The sequence below is a fragment of the Camelina sativa genome, chromosome 19 (assembly GCF_030686135.1).
Source record: "Camelina sativa cultivar CO46 ecotype springtype chromosome 19, ASM3068613v1".
NCBI classification, from domain to species: domain Eukaryota; kingdom Viridiplantae; phylum Streptophyta; class Magnoliopsida; order Brassicales; family Brassicaceae; genus Camelina; species Camelina sativa.
This window is the reverse complement of record NC_141898.1, coordinates 24,673,040-24,687,713: the sequence shown is the minus strand read 5'-3', so window position 1 is coordinate 24,687,713 and position 14,674 is coordinate 24,673,040. Positions and strand designations below refer to the sequence as shown.

Here is a 14,674-nt window from a genome sequence, read left to right as displayed (position 1 = left end):
AACTTTTGAGTATAAATCTATATAAACACTAAACTTACTTTACTAAGTGATATGCAACATATATATTGTTGAAAATAATATTTTTTTGTTATATATATTTACGTGGGATTTTATTTAAATTTTTTATCTATAAGAATATTGTTTGTAATGGGAGGCCAACAGTAAATATTACAACACACACAAACGTAACTGCAACACACGTCCAGCCTATTAATAACAGTAGGAAAAAGTCTGAACATAAAAATAACACACAACTTGCAAAAAATGCTGCGAAACACACCCTATTCCCTTGAAGAACTACCAAACGACATCCTCGGAGATATAACGAAATACCAAGACCTCATGGAAAAATGCATTGCAAGTGGAAGTGTCGAGCCCCACTACATCAAAGGGATCCAAGAGTATTTTCAAAAGAACAACACAGAGACAGGGCTGGAACACTTGAAAAAGGTGGCAGAAGGTAGTTACGAGAATGGTATTTACCTTTACGGAATTGTGAAGTTGTGCAGGGATGACGCAGCGGAAGGAAAAATTTGGCTCGACAAGCTAAGCTGAAAACAAAACAAAGCAAAGGGTGATCAATGCTGGAAAGATATCAAAAAGGCGTTACACAGAGTCAATGTAAAAAGCCTACAATGCTACTACACTACATTGGCAGCAATCAGACCAACTATCAACTGCATCGTGAATGACATGGAAAATAGATGCGCACACTGCTACTACTACAAACAAATGCTCAAGTTTGTCTTTTTCATTTAGCTTAAAGAACAACAATATAGTTTACCAATGTTATCAACCTTAAATTAATTCCACAATTCGAAATAGAATTCTCTGTTTTCTCCTTCTTAAACAATAGCAACGCCTCCAAAAGAATTAAAACAAGAGAAACAAGGAACAAACCTGAAAGTCGAGCAAGTAAACAAAAAATAGAAAAAAAAAATTTAAGTTTGCCGCTTACCATCACATCAAAATTAGAACATAGAAGATCAAAATATGTTGAAAAAACTTCCCACAATCCATCTCAAGAAAACAGTCTCCAAGTATTACGACCAACATGACATAAATATATGCAAAGAGGTCTTTACCTTGAAGGACAACTACATCATAGAAAAACTCTGCTTAGAAAAACTGGGATATACAAAATCAAAAAAAATAACCAAATCAAAGCAAGGCAACACAAGCAACACTTTCAGAGGATCAGGGAAACACAACTAGAAATCAATTAACATTATTTGGCAGCACTTGACAAAACCATCACCAAAGACAAAGAAGGTAAGAGATGCACACACCTTTAGTAAACTAAAGAGATTAAGAAATACGAGTACCACAATCAGATAACCGTAGCACTAAAATAATATGAAAATGAAAACCGAGCCAACAAAAAACAACCCATACTGTATAAAATAACAGCAAGATAAACACGAAAATTATTTTTTCCCAAAACACAACTCACATCAAATCCAAAAAAATAACTCAGAGGACAAACGGAAAAAAAATTACAACTAAGAACACAAAAAAAACTCACAACTTAATTAGGCAATCTAAGGAAGACAACACATTTTCATATAAATGAATTTGCATACCAATTAACACTTATGTTTACCGAAATCAACAGAGGATAACCAAATATCCCCTACAAATGCGAAGCGAACAGGAAATCAACCAAATAAAAAACCCCCAAAAAAAAATAGATATATGAAAGGGATGACTGAAAAAACGATTACGAGCATCAAAGAAATAGGTTCAATACTCATACTGTCCTCTAGATCGCAAACATTGCTCTTCTCCTATCTGTTCACGAGGACATCAAATTCTGAAAAAGAACTAATCCATTCCCAACTCAATAACATACAAATAATGACCCAATAAACCAATTTTAACTACACAATGTTAACTTCTCATTATAATTTTCAAAAAAAACATTAAAAAAACACAAAATATGATTTCAATTTTTAAAAAATAAATAGCATACTAAATTATACTCACTGCAAAACCTATTTTTTTAAAAAATATCCAACAAAACAACATAAGCACCCAAATCAAATACAAAAACAGACGTAAAGATGAATTTACATAACCAAACAATAATATATACAAAAAAGCCAGGAATATACTTTAATTTAACTACCGCGCGCAGCACGATTGCTAGTCACATATTAAAATCTTCTTAGTTTTAATTTCTCAGTGGGTCGTTTAGATTTTAACTAAGATTGTTCGCACATATAATATTGAACTGAAACGTATAAATTGAAGTGTACTTCAACAATTGATATTTTTTTGTCAGATCATTCAAACTGACTGAAATATATGCCAAAACTGATGGTGAAATGGTACTATGGTATTATATTTCTATTGAAAGGCTATGATCTTATTATATAAAGATAAACATATAACTCTAATTGTAGACTGTGTATCAACAAAAAACATACAACTATAATTTTGTTGTAAACACATAGGTTCTTCATGGCTTAACGTGTAAGAAAATGTCTCGAAATAGAAAATGCGAAATCAAATGTACCTAAAGAACAACATAAAGCGTGCAAAAAGTAATAAGCTTTTCATGTTTTCAAAAAATGAAAAAGAAACTAATCATGTTTTCATCTTTTTTAACTTCAAATTATTTTTACTGAGTTATCCAATTTATTTAAATATTCCCTAAATCTAGTTCAAGTGTTGTAAGAAAATCAATTTTTTTATAAATTTGCTTTGTTTTCTATGATAAATTGACAACATATTATTTTTATTGTTTCTTTCTTTTATTTTTACTTTGTCAGTCTATCTCACTTTCATCACTTACTGACATAGAACAAAATGTGGGCTATATATCTATACTGGGTCTTTGACACGTGTTCTTATCGAAATAACCCCAATTAGGACAAAAGGTTGAAAGTTGAAACTTACATGCTTACCTAGTTCGTCTCCTTTCTCATTTAGGGAATCGCTAAAGACATATAGGTTAACCATTTCTTTAAAATTTTCCCGATTCATAAGCCAACCAAATTCAATTAATTTGGGAAAGATTCTCATCACAGACGCAATGTTTTTGTTATGTTAGTTATGTATCTTAAGAAAATATAATAAATCAAATTAAAAAGTAACGGTTATTTGTTGATAAGTATTTGCCTATTTGGGATAAGATGTTTCTTTTTTTGTTTTTCTCTCTCTATTTGATAATTAAAATTATTAGCTTGTTCTCTGTGTCATGATCGAGTAGATTAAATCACCCTTGTTGCATGTATAACTAACGAACACGTCAACTTGCATTTAAATATTTGAGTCATGCAATCTTCATGTCTTTTTAACACATCTTTCTGTAATCCATTTCTTAAATCAGCTGTTTGTTTAACTAAGGTCCGCAAGTTTTAATCGTTGGAACATAGAACTCATAAGCTTTCATATAGCAAAAAAAGAACACATAAATTTCAACAAGAATCGTGCTCGAGAAAAATTAGGTAAGGAAACCATTTGTCAGGATACTAACGTGGTTTTGGCTGAACCACTGAAAATTCAAAATTTTCACCATTGGACTATAAGGAAATATAGTAGTACCAGGCTACCAGCTGCCAAGTAAATATATAAATAAAATTAACTTTTGGCGGCTATTGCTAACCAAAGTCTGATTGGTGGAAAGAAAAGTTGGAAACTGAAGATCAGATATACGTGTATGAATGTGAGAGGTGGCCTACCTGCGAATTTGTAGAATGTTGACACGTGATTAGACCCATGTGCTTAACCTTATCACCCCGAAGCCTTTTCATTGGCGTGGAGCGATGGAGGTACTCAAAAGAAGTCAATATATGTTTTCTTTTAAATGATCTTTTCACCGAGTTAAGGTGTGTGTGTGTGTGTCTTGGTGTCCTAGTTGATTTTCTTGGTTTATGCGTTTGTTGTTTTCTGATAAATTTCTTGGTCCAACCTATATGAGTAGAAAGGAACCATTAGCTATTTGTTGTCTATGGACAGTGCACACAATTCTTTTGGTCAAGTTTTGGTTAGTTGGAAAAGGGAGAAATAAGGAAAACGAAATAGTTTTCGCACTTTGAGTCTACCACTAACTTAAGTATGTCATTTATCATCATAAAACAGAAATAAAATAGACCATAAGATGATAAGAATACAATCATAGTTTAATTAAGCTTTCCGTACCTTTTTATGTAAGATTTTTTGAACAATATAAGTGATCAAGATAAAGGTTTGGTATAAATTGAAGGAAATAAGGGTATAATTCACCTCGACTAAGATGACGAAATCATTTAGAATACAGTCATACAGACCTAAACTAGCAAACAAAATTCTTAAATAGAAATTTCATTATCACTAGTTTTGAAATTCGAGGCTTATCAAGTCCCAAAGAGGAGACAAATGCATAGACAAAAGAATCAGGATTCCATTGTTCTTTTGCATTCTATTCGACAGGTTTCATGATTACTTATAAGCTCTGTTCTCTAATCTGTCACTTTAAAATAAGTACATGTGTTTACTACTAAATTAATTATTCAAATTTATGGCTGTAAAATAAAAAAGCATTTGTTTACTCTTTAGTTGTTTACTTTTTTTTTTTAATTTTATTCCATAGCCTCATAGAAAACTTAGACTAAGACCACTAAGGGTTGCACATACAAATACTATTATTAAAAAAATAATAAAATGAAGAGAGAAAAGAAAAGAAAGAAAACCGATTCTTTCCCCAGCAACTTGAGAAACGGTTCTCATAACAAATAAGACATATGTCATTTATTTAATGGAACAGAAATTTAAAAAAAAATTAAAAAAAAAAAATCTGTGATAAAAATAATGTTATTTTTTTATTTTTTTGAGAAATATTCACCATTACTCCACTAAAAATGCCCTAATAAAAACATACTGTATATATGTAAACACTAGACATAAAATATGAAACTGAAATAATATTCTACTAAAGTTAGGGTTGGACATAAGACAGGCATCTCAATTAGAGTTTCAAAGTTCTATAAACACCTTCAACTCTAATTTAGATCTACGTACGTAAACAATCTTCACACTAAACCACCACCGTTGATTAAAATAAAACAAATTATGTTGATACGTTCTAAAAATAGTAATAACTAACACATTGCTTCCAGACTCTGAAGCTCTTTATTAAACATTATCTAAATATAAGAGAGACATGTTTTTCTCCCAGTTTAGGGATCCAAAATTTTACATATTCTAAATCTACAAGCAACTGAACTCTAAAAAAGACCCCTACAAAATTACATAAAAATAACTAATTAGCCAGCGAGATTAATCAAATATAATAATATATCGACAATGACCCACCAGTCCACACCTCAACCCTAACTCACTTTTCAACCAAAAAATTAATTTATTATGGACAACCAAATTGGATCGGTGCAACCTATCGCGGTTTTTTTTTTTCATATATAATTAATAATTGGTAAAAAAATGCTTCTTCATTATTAAGATGTTGATATGCGTGCTAAAATATAGAATGGCAAATGGATTTGTAAATTGCCTAGTTAGGAAAGCTTAAGCATTCACTCCATAGTTCACACCCGTATTCTGCTACAAATACATAATCTTTGACCGGATCACAAAATAAAATTGTTCAAAAATGATTTAGTAGAAATTGCACAAATTAAAAAAAATGAGGTCTTTAATTATTAGAAACATCAAGAATATAGTAGAGATAAGACTCTTATTGTAACTGAAGCATATGCTTAATAGAATTCATCCTAATTTTAGGGTATATATATGTACCAAAATCCAAAATATGGTAGGCTATTAATATACTATATTTATTTTTAAAGACTTTCTAGTATTGCGGGAGTCAAATTACCATCAATTAACCTTCTATGATGACCATGTTTAACTTTAATTTTATGCGGATCTCCTAAACATAACAATGTTATTAAATTACATGAAATGCTAATTTACAATATGCATTGTATTACTATCTAAATGCAATTTTTATCTGGTTTCATATTTGTGTACCATTTGACATATTATTTATTAAAGTAGCATAATTTTGCGTGTGTTCGAAATATATATATGCTTGGTCATTGCTAAAATACGATGACGTCTTATTTATGATTTTAACACACTGAATATTCTAAATATTTTCCATTTGGCTATATAATGATTTAAACGTTAGATTTAAACTAGAAATAGTATATGTTTCGAGTTTAAAAACCCGATTATAGAAAACGTATGAAGAGTGAGTAAAAATTATTAATATACGAGAGATAGGAGTAAAAAAGTAAACTACCTTTTGAAAGACAAGTCACTTATTATGTTTTCTCTCTTTTTAGTTTGTTGGTGAGACTTATCCATATCACGGTGATAACGACATCCTCTAATCCTCTCATCACACGCAAAACCTTTATCGCATTACATTTATATATAATGAATAATGATAATTACATGTATCTCTTTTAGTTTCTTTTAAAGACTACGTGTAAATATCCATATAACTTTAAGAAGTATATTATAAATGGAAAATGTTTCAAATGAATTCACATGAGCGAATTGACTTGTTTGTACTTCTTAAAGTAATCAAGGAATTGTATGCCAGAACACAAACGATTTAGAAGCCATGTAGTTAAGTGAGTTTTGGTTCCAAATTGCTCAAAAGATAAGAACTATACAAGCATGACTAATTTAAACTACGATGGTATATTTGAAAACTTATTGAACTAATTAATTACTTAGTTGCGAATTATAGTTAATTGTTCAACGTAAAATATACGCACATATCTATATACATAATAAATTCCAATCCCCTTTATAATAAAAACGGAAGTACACAATATTGTTTTGTAGACTATATAATTTTAATAAGTTGGTTACAAATAGGTTATAGGTTATAGATTAATTAATTGTTATAAGTTAAATTTTGGGTGCAACCTTAATTGTTTCCGAAAATCTTAAAGAAAATTAAAGAGAATATTCCAAATTGATAGATTAATTGGTTACAAGATAAATAGTAGGTGCAAAGAGAGAAATTTATTTTTGGAATATTTTATTGCTAGAGCACGTTGTTTCCAAAGTTCTTAAAAATAATATTCTAGATTTATTTTCGGCAGATTTTATTGCTAGACCACATTGTTAACCAACTTATTAAAGAGATTAAAAATATAATGTGAAGCATAAAAAATGAATAAAATTTCGACAATTTATCACACTTAATCGTGATTTCCAAGATCTTATTCTGTAATTGAAAATAAAATTTCATTGAAAATCTTCCAAACTTTCAATATAAATTGACCTAGCCTCACGTTACTCTCATATTCATACCGAAAACACAAAAAATAAAAATAAAAATCGTTTCTCAAATTTACAATACTAAACCGTCTGAAACCCTATAAAAATTCATGATGTATCCGAGCTAAGACACTACATACTTGGACACATTATTCCAAGGATGTTGGTATGCTAGAGCAAGAGTCATTTTCCATACTTAAATTTAATGATACAAACAATATAAAACTTACAAAATAGGTGTTTTTTTTCAAACCATCATATTTAACATATGATTTATTCATAATGTTTTATCCAAAAAAAACTTAAAAAAACAATCAGATATACTATATTTTATATATAAATTATAATATAAATAAAAATAATTTTAATCCGTGCTGTCGCACGGATCCTAATCTAGTTATAATTAATATGTATAGTATTATACGGCTGAAGGATTTTCTTATAAGTTAATACAATTATATTATTATAAAAATTTAAAATGAAATTTATAGTCCAATTAATATTAATAGGTTAATTATTTATTATTTAAATGCTGTCACATATATATATATATATATATATATATATTTCGATATTTGCCAAGATAACAAAGTCATGTCTTTGCAATATGAAACAATAGTAAGATAGTGATATACATATACTGATGTACATGTAGTTTGAGGACCTACATACCACTAGAATTGATATGCAAAGTGGCAATTATGTAATTACAAAGAATCATAAGCCCAAATCTGAAAAAAAAGAAATAATAAATTAGAAAAACAAACTCTAATCAAACCATCCCTTGACACCTACTCCTCCTTTATAAAATGATAAGTCCTCTGCTTCTCCCAACACATCTTCTCTCTTATTGCAGAAAAAGTGAGACAAAAAAAAAACACTAATCTGTTGAATCTCACAGAGAAAGAGAGAGAGAGAAGAAGATAGAAACATGAATAACCAGAATGTAGATGATCATAATCTTCTACTCATCTCTCAGTTGTACCCTGATGTCTATACTTCATTGGTACCACAACAAGGTTTGCACATACTAAAAGTTCCAATCTTTTTTTGTTTCATATAAAACAGAAAACCCAAATTTGGTTATAGATATATCTTCAAGTGGGTCTTCTTTATTCTTTGTTTTTTTTTTTCTGGATATTAAGTTTGTCTTATGTAGTCTTTTTCACAAACGTACTAGAGATGACTTGTAGAGTTGAAAACTTCGAAGACTTTTTAGTTTCTTGTAACATTGGTTTTGATGCGTTTCTGTTTGACCAGCAGGAGAAGCAAAACCAGCACGACGTAGGAAAAGGAAGAGCAAGAGTTCTGCGGGGCGAGAAGAGGGTGGAGGAGGAGGCAATGGGTGGTTTAGAAAGAGAAAATTGAGTGATGAGCAAGTAAGAATGTTGGAGATCAGCTTTGAAGACGATCATAAGCTTGAATCCGAAAGGAAAGATCGGCTGGCATCGGAGTTAGGGCTTGACCCTCGTCAAGTCGCGGTTTGGTTCCAGAACCGCCGTGCACGGTGGAAGAACAAGCGGGTTGAGGATGAATACACTAAACTCAAGAACGCATACGAAAACGTCGTCGTTGACAAGTGTCGTCTTGATTCTGAGGTATGTTTTTAAAGTCTCTTCTCTTTCCAAAAGATAAGTGAATTAATCTACAAATATGACAAAGTTAATTAACGATAGGTTTAAATTTCGAATAAGTTGATAAAGTTGACGATTAATTTACCCGTTTTTCTCTTTTAATTCAAGTTTTCTTTTTCTATTTGTGAACAAAAAATAACAAAGTGGTTAATATCATTATGATAAAGTTATAGGAATATTTTTTACAAGATAATGCAAATACCAAGTGAAACGAATACACATTATATATAAGCAATTGAGAAATATAAATGATATTTGAATAACTGTAGTATAGTTATTTTGTTTTATATTGGAAAATCATACAGAAAAATGAACAGCAAAAAAACAAAAGTGTCATTATATGTAATTATCTTTCCGTACAAACCCCCTTTGTTTTCTAGTGGTTACTTGCTTGTCTTAGTCATTGACTCATTGGGCCTCTCTAATCACCAGGTCCACAAAATAAAACTCATCAAATCAACTCTACTTATAATATGATTAGCTGTTAATGGGAAAGTGATTAAATCAAATCAAAATTTTAAATTTTCAGGTTCTTCAACTAAAGGAACAGCTTTATGAGGCTGAAAGAGAGATCCAAAGTCTTGCACAAAGAGTTGAAGGGACTTTAATAAGCAACAGTCCGATCTCATCTTCTGTGACCGTCGAAGCCAATCAGGCCACACCGTTTTTTGGAGACTACGACATTTGTGTGGACGGTGATGGTGATAACTTGCTCTACTCGCCGGATTATTTTGATGGCTTAGAATGGATGAGCCAGTTTATGTGAAAAAATTTACTAGCTAATCTATTATTTATCCCGTTATAAAAGTATTTATATATAGCTAGGGGTTAATTGTGGTAACTAGATAAACATATGATTGGTCGATATCTACAACGAAGCATAATGTAGATAGAATTCTGGGTCTAATTCGCTAGTGACTAGTGTAATATTGTGGATTGTTTAGGTCGATTAAGGTCAAGTTTGGACAAAAACGAATGTATATATATCTGTCAGTTATAAGTAAATTTTACTTTTCTAATGATTTCATTATATGCTTTATGCATTAATATTTAGCATATTCATGTTCTCAGCACATCTAAGAGTTTTGGAGATAAATCCTTCGAAAGTTTAAACTCAAGCTATATATGAAGGTAAATGTCATAGTAGCTAAATTTTATTTAGACTACATATATATATTTTGAAAACAAACTACTAAAATAATTTTTTTAAGTTGTATATATTGAAAATAAACAAGCTACAATCGACCTTTTTCAAAAAAAAAAAAAAAACAAGCTACAATCGATTAACCAAACCGTATAACCAGTTCAAGTTTGAGATGGGTTACTACAGTTTAAGAAACAAACTACTGTATGTCGTTATTAATCCATTTAAATCATGCAAATTAACAATATAGATTGTTTATATAAATTGAGCTACGCATCACGGATTGCGTTTGTCACTGTTTTCTTAGTAAACCTATTTTAAACTCTTGGGAACAATTTTTTTAATTTTTGTTGCCAGTGAACGACTTCAATGGAAAATTTATGTATCATACATTCATACGTGATAGTTTGATACTGTGATAGTGTGATACGTATAAGGATGAGGACGGTTTACAATCATTAAATTAGAATACGTACGGACCATTGGAATCTATAGCATGATAGATTCTAAAGCATGACTTCTGGTCAGATTGCTACGTACGTGTTTCGACATAGACGGTGGAATATGTAAACATATTTATAAAAATAAAGTACGTTATATTTTATGACTATGAGCTATATATAAACGATGAGGTTTAAAGGACTTTTTATCATCAATCTAGTACATTAAATGGCATGGTGGAAAATAAAAGGCTAATGGTATTGCACATGGTATACAAACACAAACAAAACGACGATAGAACTTTAAATTTTGAAGGATAAGATTTTGCCCAAATTTTTGAAAAAGAATTCGGATAAAATGTAGCTCAATCGGGTAATAAAATAAATGTGGGTTCACTTCATGTGATAACAAAATTAGATAGCTTTTGACTATAGGACAGTCCAACAATATTGACTCTAGATAATATCTAGATATATTCATGACTTAATCACCATAATCGTTTTATTATTCCAATCACAAAGATTCCAAATTTCCGAGTGTAAGAAGGAAACTATATGAAAATCGATTACGACTGAGTTTTGTTTTTAGTACAATAGCTAAAACTCTAAACTTCTTTTTTTGTGCAACCAAACTTAATCAATAATTTTGTGGGCTAGTCTCGTATCTCTCACCAAATGCCTGAGTCACATAGTTGACGTTGTTTCTTATGGTTACTTATAAGCCACTGATTTTTGTTTCGCTATCACCAGCTATAATTAAAACCATGCATCTAAATTCTAAAGGATAGTTTACAAAATAGTTTATTTGTGCTCAAATGAATTCTTGCAATAATTAAATAAGGTAAATTCGTGTGGATTATATGCAGATGTGGAAGCAACAACAAAAATACTATTGGGCCATGAGGGCCCTTAGTCCAATTACTTGTTGGCCGTTAGGGAACGGTGAGTCCAACAAGCCAAGATTCCATTGCAACTGAGAGAGCTTAATTTGGACTTAATCTTGGAGTGAGAGAGAACCTACCTAGTTTGTCACGGTGTTTCAACCGTTCTTTAAAAAGCCTGATGCCATTGATGAACCCTACTGCTCAACAGTCATTGAAGTCTCATGGCTTACAAGCTCGGAATTCAACTTATCGATGGTGTGAGTATGGTTTTAGAGAATTCTTGACCAACATTTCCCCATCGACTTGTTTAGCTAGATACTTCAATCACCATTCGTTCGCTAAGAACATCTTTTCAACGTCATTAAGTCTTTGCTTGACTATGACCAACTTGTCTACCATTGAGCTACTCATGGAAGACCTCTCAACAAACCTTGATCTCACATGTGGCAACCCGCTATCTAGCTTTTGCTTCAAAGCTCTCTTGGACTCTTTGTTGATCTATTTTATCTATTTTTGTTTGGCATTGGAGAGTGCCTCTTTTGTTGTATGGTTTAAACTTTGGATCTTTGAATCCTTTTCCTTGTATTTTGTTTAGAAATGAATGAAATAAAGTGTTTGACAAAAAAAAAAAAAAACTTAATCTTGGAGTTATGTGCGTTGCTTTCTGACCAAGAAATTTCTAGAAACTGTGAAAGGTTAAGTAAGAACCCGAGCGAAACTGTTTTGAGCCACACCTTCTATGGTTACTGGACCGGTTTCTCCCACTGCATGAACGATCGCTCCTTCTACTTCTGAAAAATCTTTGGTTGTTGAGCACCCTCGATCGACCGATCCCTCGTCCACACCTCTAGACAAACCGATCGATCTCTTGCTCCAGACCCTGCCATGCTTAATCCTGTTTTGGATCTGGTTTCTCCATTTTCTCTAGGTCTGCCTGAGTTGTTGGGTAAATTCCATAGAAAGAATCTACCATCTGTTCTCCTCAAAAATTATGTTGTTCCTCCTGGTGTACTACCAACAACATCTTCATACCCTTCACCTTCGTTGTCTTCTTCTTTATTGATGGTTGTTGCAGGTGACCAACCTAAATCTCCTTGTAAGGGTAAGCGCATAAATAAATCTCCTACTACATTTGCTGATTATGTCACTACTCTCCTTCATCAACCTTATCCATATGCGACACCGTATATGTTGGACAACTATATTTCCAGCGACCATTTTTCAGCAACGTTTCAAGCGTATTTTCTTGCTACTACTTCCGGTTTTGAGCCTCAGTGTTATAACGAAGCTATTCTTGATGAGAATTGGCTTATCGACTGAAATTGTTTCTCTTGAATACCTTGGTACTTGGACAGTTGAGGACTTACCTCCTGGAAAGAAAGCACTCGACTGTAAATAGGTTTTTCAACTCAAATACAACTCCGATGGTACGCTTGAATGTTACAAAGCACACTTGATTTTCATTGGAAATAACCAAACAGAAGGTGAGGATTACACATGAACTTTTGCTCCCGCTGCAAAGATGGTTACGGTTCGTGCTGTTCTTCAACAACTCGCTTCACTCGATTGGAAAGTCTATCAAATGGATGTTCGTAACGCATTTCTCTACAGTGATCTTGACAAGGAGGTCTACATCAAATTCCTTCCTGGTTTCCGCATGAACAATACTACTAAAGTTTGTAGGCTACGAAAAATTTTGTACTGTCTAAAGCATTGGAAAGAAAGAATTGATGTTTTGTTCAACAAACGTATGACTTTATATAGTAAGGAAAGGGTGTCGATTTTTAGGGTTAGTAAATTAAAGTCTTCTTTTTTTTTTTTGACAACGTAAATTAAAGTCTTCTAAAACTATATTTTTTTGGCTTGTAGAGAAATTTAAGTGATATTTATGGTGATTTTGGATTTTAAGGTAATTACTTAACTAACTTATGGAATATACTCTTTGATTTAATATTGATTAGAATGATTAAGACTTAAAAAACATTATATTTGTAATTTGGTAAGATTTTCTTTAAAACATAATTTCTAACTAAAAAAGTAAAATATTTTTATTAAATTATTTCGTAATTAATTATAGTAATTATCCTAAAAAATTAAAATATTTACTTTGTATCTAACTTTTTGGTATTACACATTAAAATCTAATCATATATGATCCAAAATCCTTCCACTTATACTGAATGGCGTTATACTGAATGGCGACTTGAATGCCATTAATCTAATAACTATTAAACGAATAAACCAATATCATCTATCCAACAACGTTAATAATATAAACAAAGTCATAAAACAATGAACCAGTATCCTAACATCATTCTAGACAATTTTATTCCACTATAGCAACCTAACAGAAGAACAAAGCAAATAACCGAGCTGCTAGAACATCCTCCTTTTCATCACCTACATTCCACGATTTCCTTTACCTGCACCACAAACAACAATTGAGATGTCTGAGTATTATTACAAATACTCTGTGAGGCGATCCTCCCATCTACTGGGCTAGACACACAAGCGAAAAGACAAACACAAAAAATACACAAAACCAAGCAAACTAGACAATTCTAAACATGCGTCGTCACTACGCCCTTGAGTCGACCGATGCATCCATCAAATCCCTAGCTGCGTCGACCGATTTACTCCTTGCATCGACCGATGTAACCTCGCATCCCTAGAAAATCCCTAGCTGCGTCGACCGATGCACTCCTTGCATCGATCGATGCAGTCACGCAGATCATCGCCAAACACGATCTCCCTCGACTTCTCTCGGCTCCAACCGATGCTCCATCATCCTTGACGCCAAATCTAACTTCAACAAGACACAACCACCACGAATCCAAGCACAAACAGGCACACAAGCAATCAATCACCCAAAAACACCCAAAAACACACATCTAATCGCTTAAAAAAGCCATGGTCACGCACTCACTTCGTAAACAAGCGGATCTAACTCTGAAACGACGAGAAACACATCACAGCAACTTTCACAACCGATCACCACTCTAGATCACCACTCCTAATGCTAGAACTCTCCAAAGATGACATGGAAAGCTCCAAACAACCACCAAGAACTCACATAACTAGTTGGTGCAATTGAAGAACATCTTTAAACACTTGAAACGACCCGACCTTTTTTTGTTTTTTATATATTAACCAACTAGTGATCTCATACTCACTAACAACCTAACATCATTCAATTCAAACAGCGGAAATAACCAATATTAAACCAGCAACTATCCAACAGCTAAAACTAATAAATTAAAAATCCAATAAAGCAATAACCAGCAATATCATCAAACAAATAACAAGCATCCTAATATCCTTCTAATGACC

The 14,674-nt window shown here is 32.0% G+C and overlaps 1 protein-coding gene across 2 annotated transcripts; it reads left to right on the top strand.

Moving 5' to 3' along the window:
• Positions 1-8,040: 8,040 nt before the first annotated feature.
• On the top strand, positions 8,041-9,895 carry LOC104767217 (homeobox-leucine zipper protein ATHB-21-like). 2 transcript variants are annotated; one of them, XM_010491258.2, is made up of 3 exons: positions 8,041-8,261; positions 8,503-8,840; positions 9,406-9,895. In XM_010491258.2, exons 1-3 carry the CDS (start codon positions 8,174-8,176, stop codon positions 9,640-9,642), a joined length of 663 nt encoding a protein of 220 aa, XP_010489560.1. In that variant the 5' UTR covers positions 8,041-8,173; the 3' UTR covers positions 9,643-9,895. The 2 variants fall into 2 exon arrangements, with proteins under 2 accessions (XP_010489560.1, XP_010489561.1); XM_010491259.2 differs by having other exon boundaries at positions 8,052-8,261; positions 8,506-8,840.
• Positions 9,896-14,674: the final 4,779 nt, after the last annotated feature.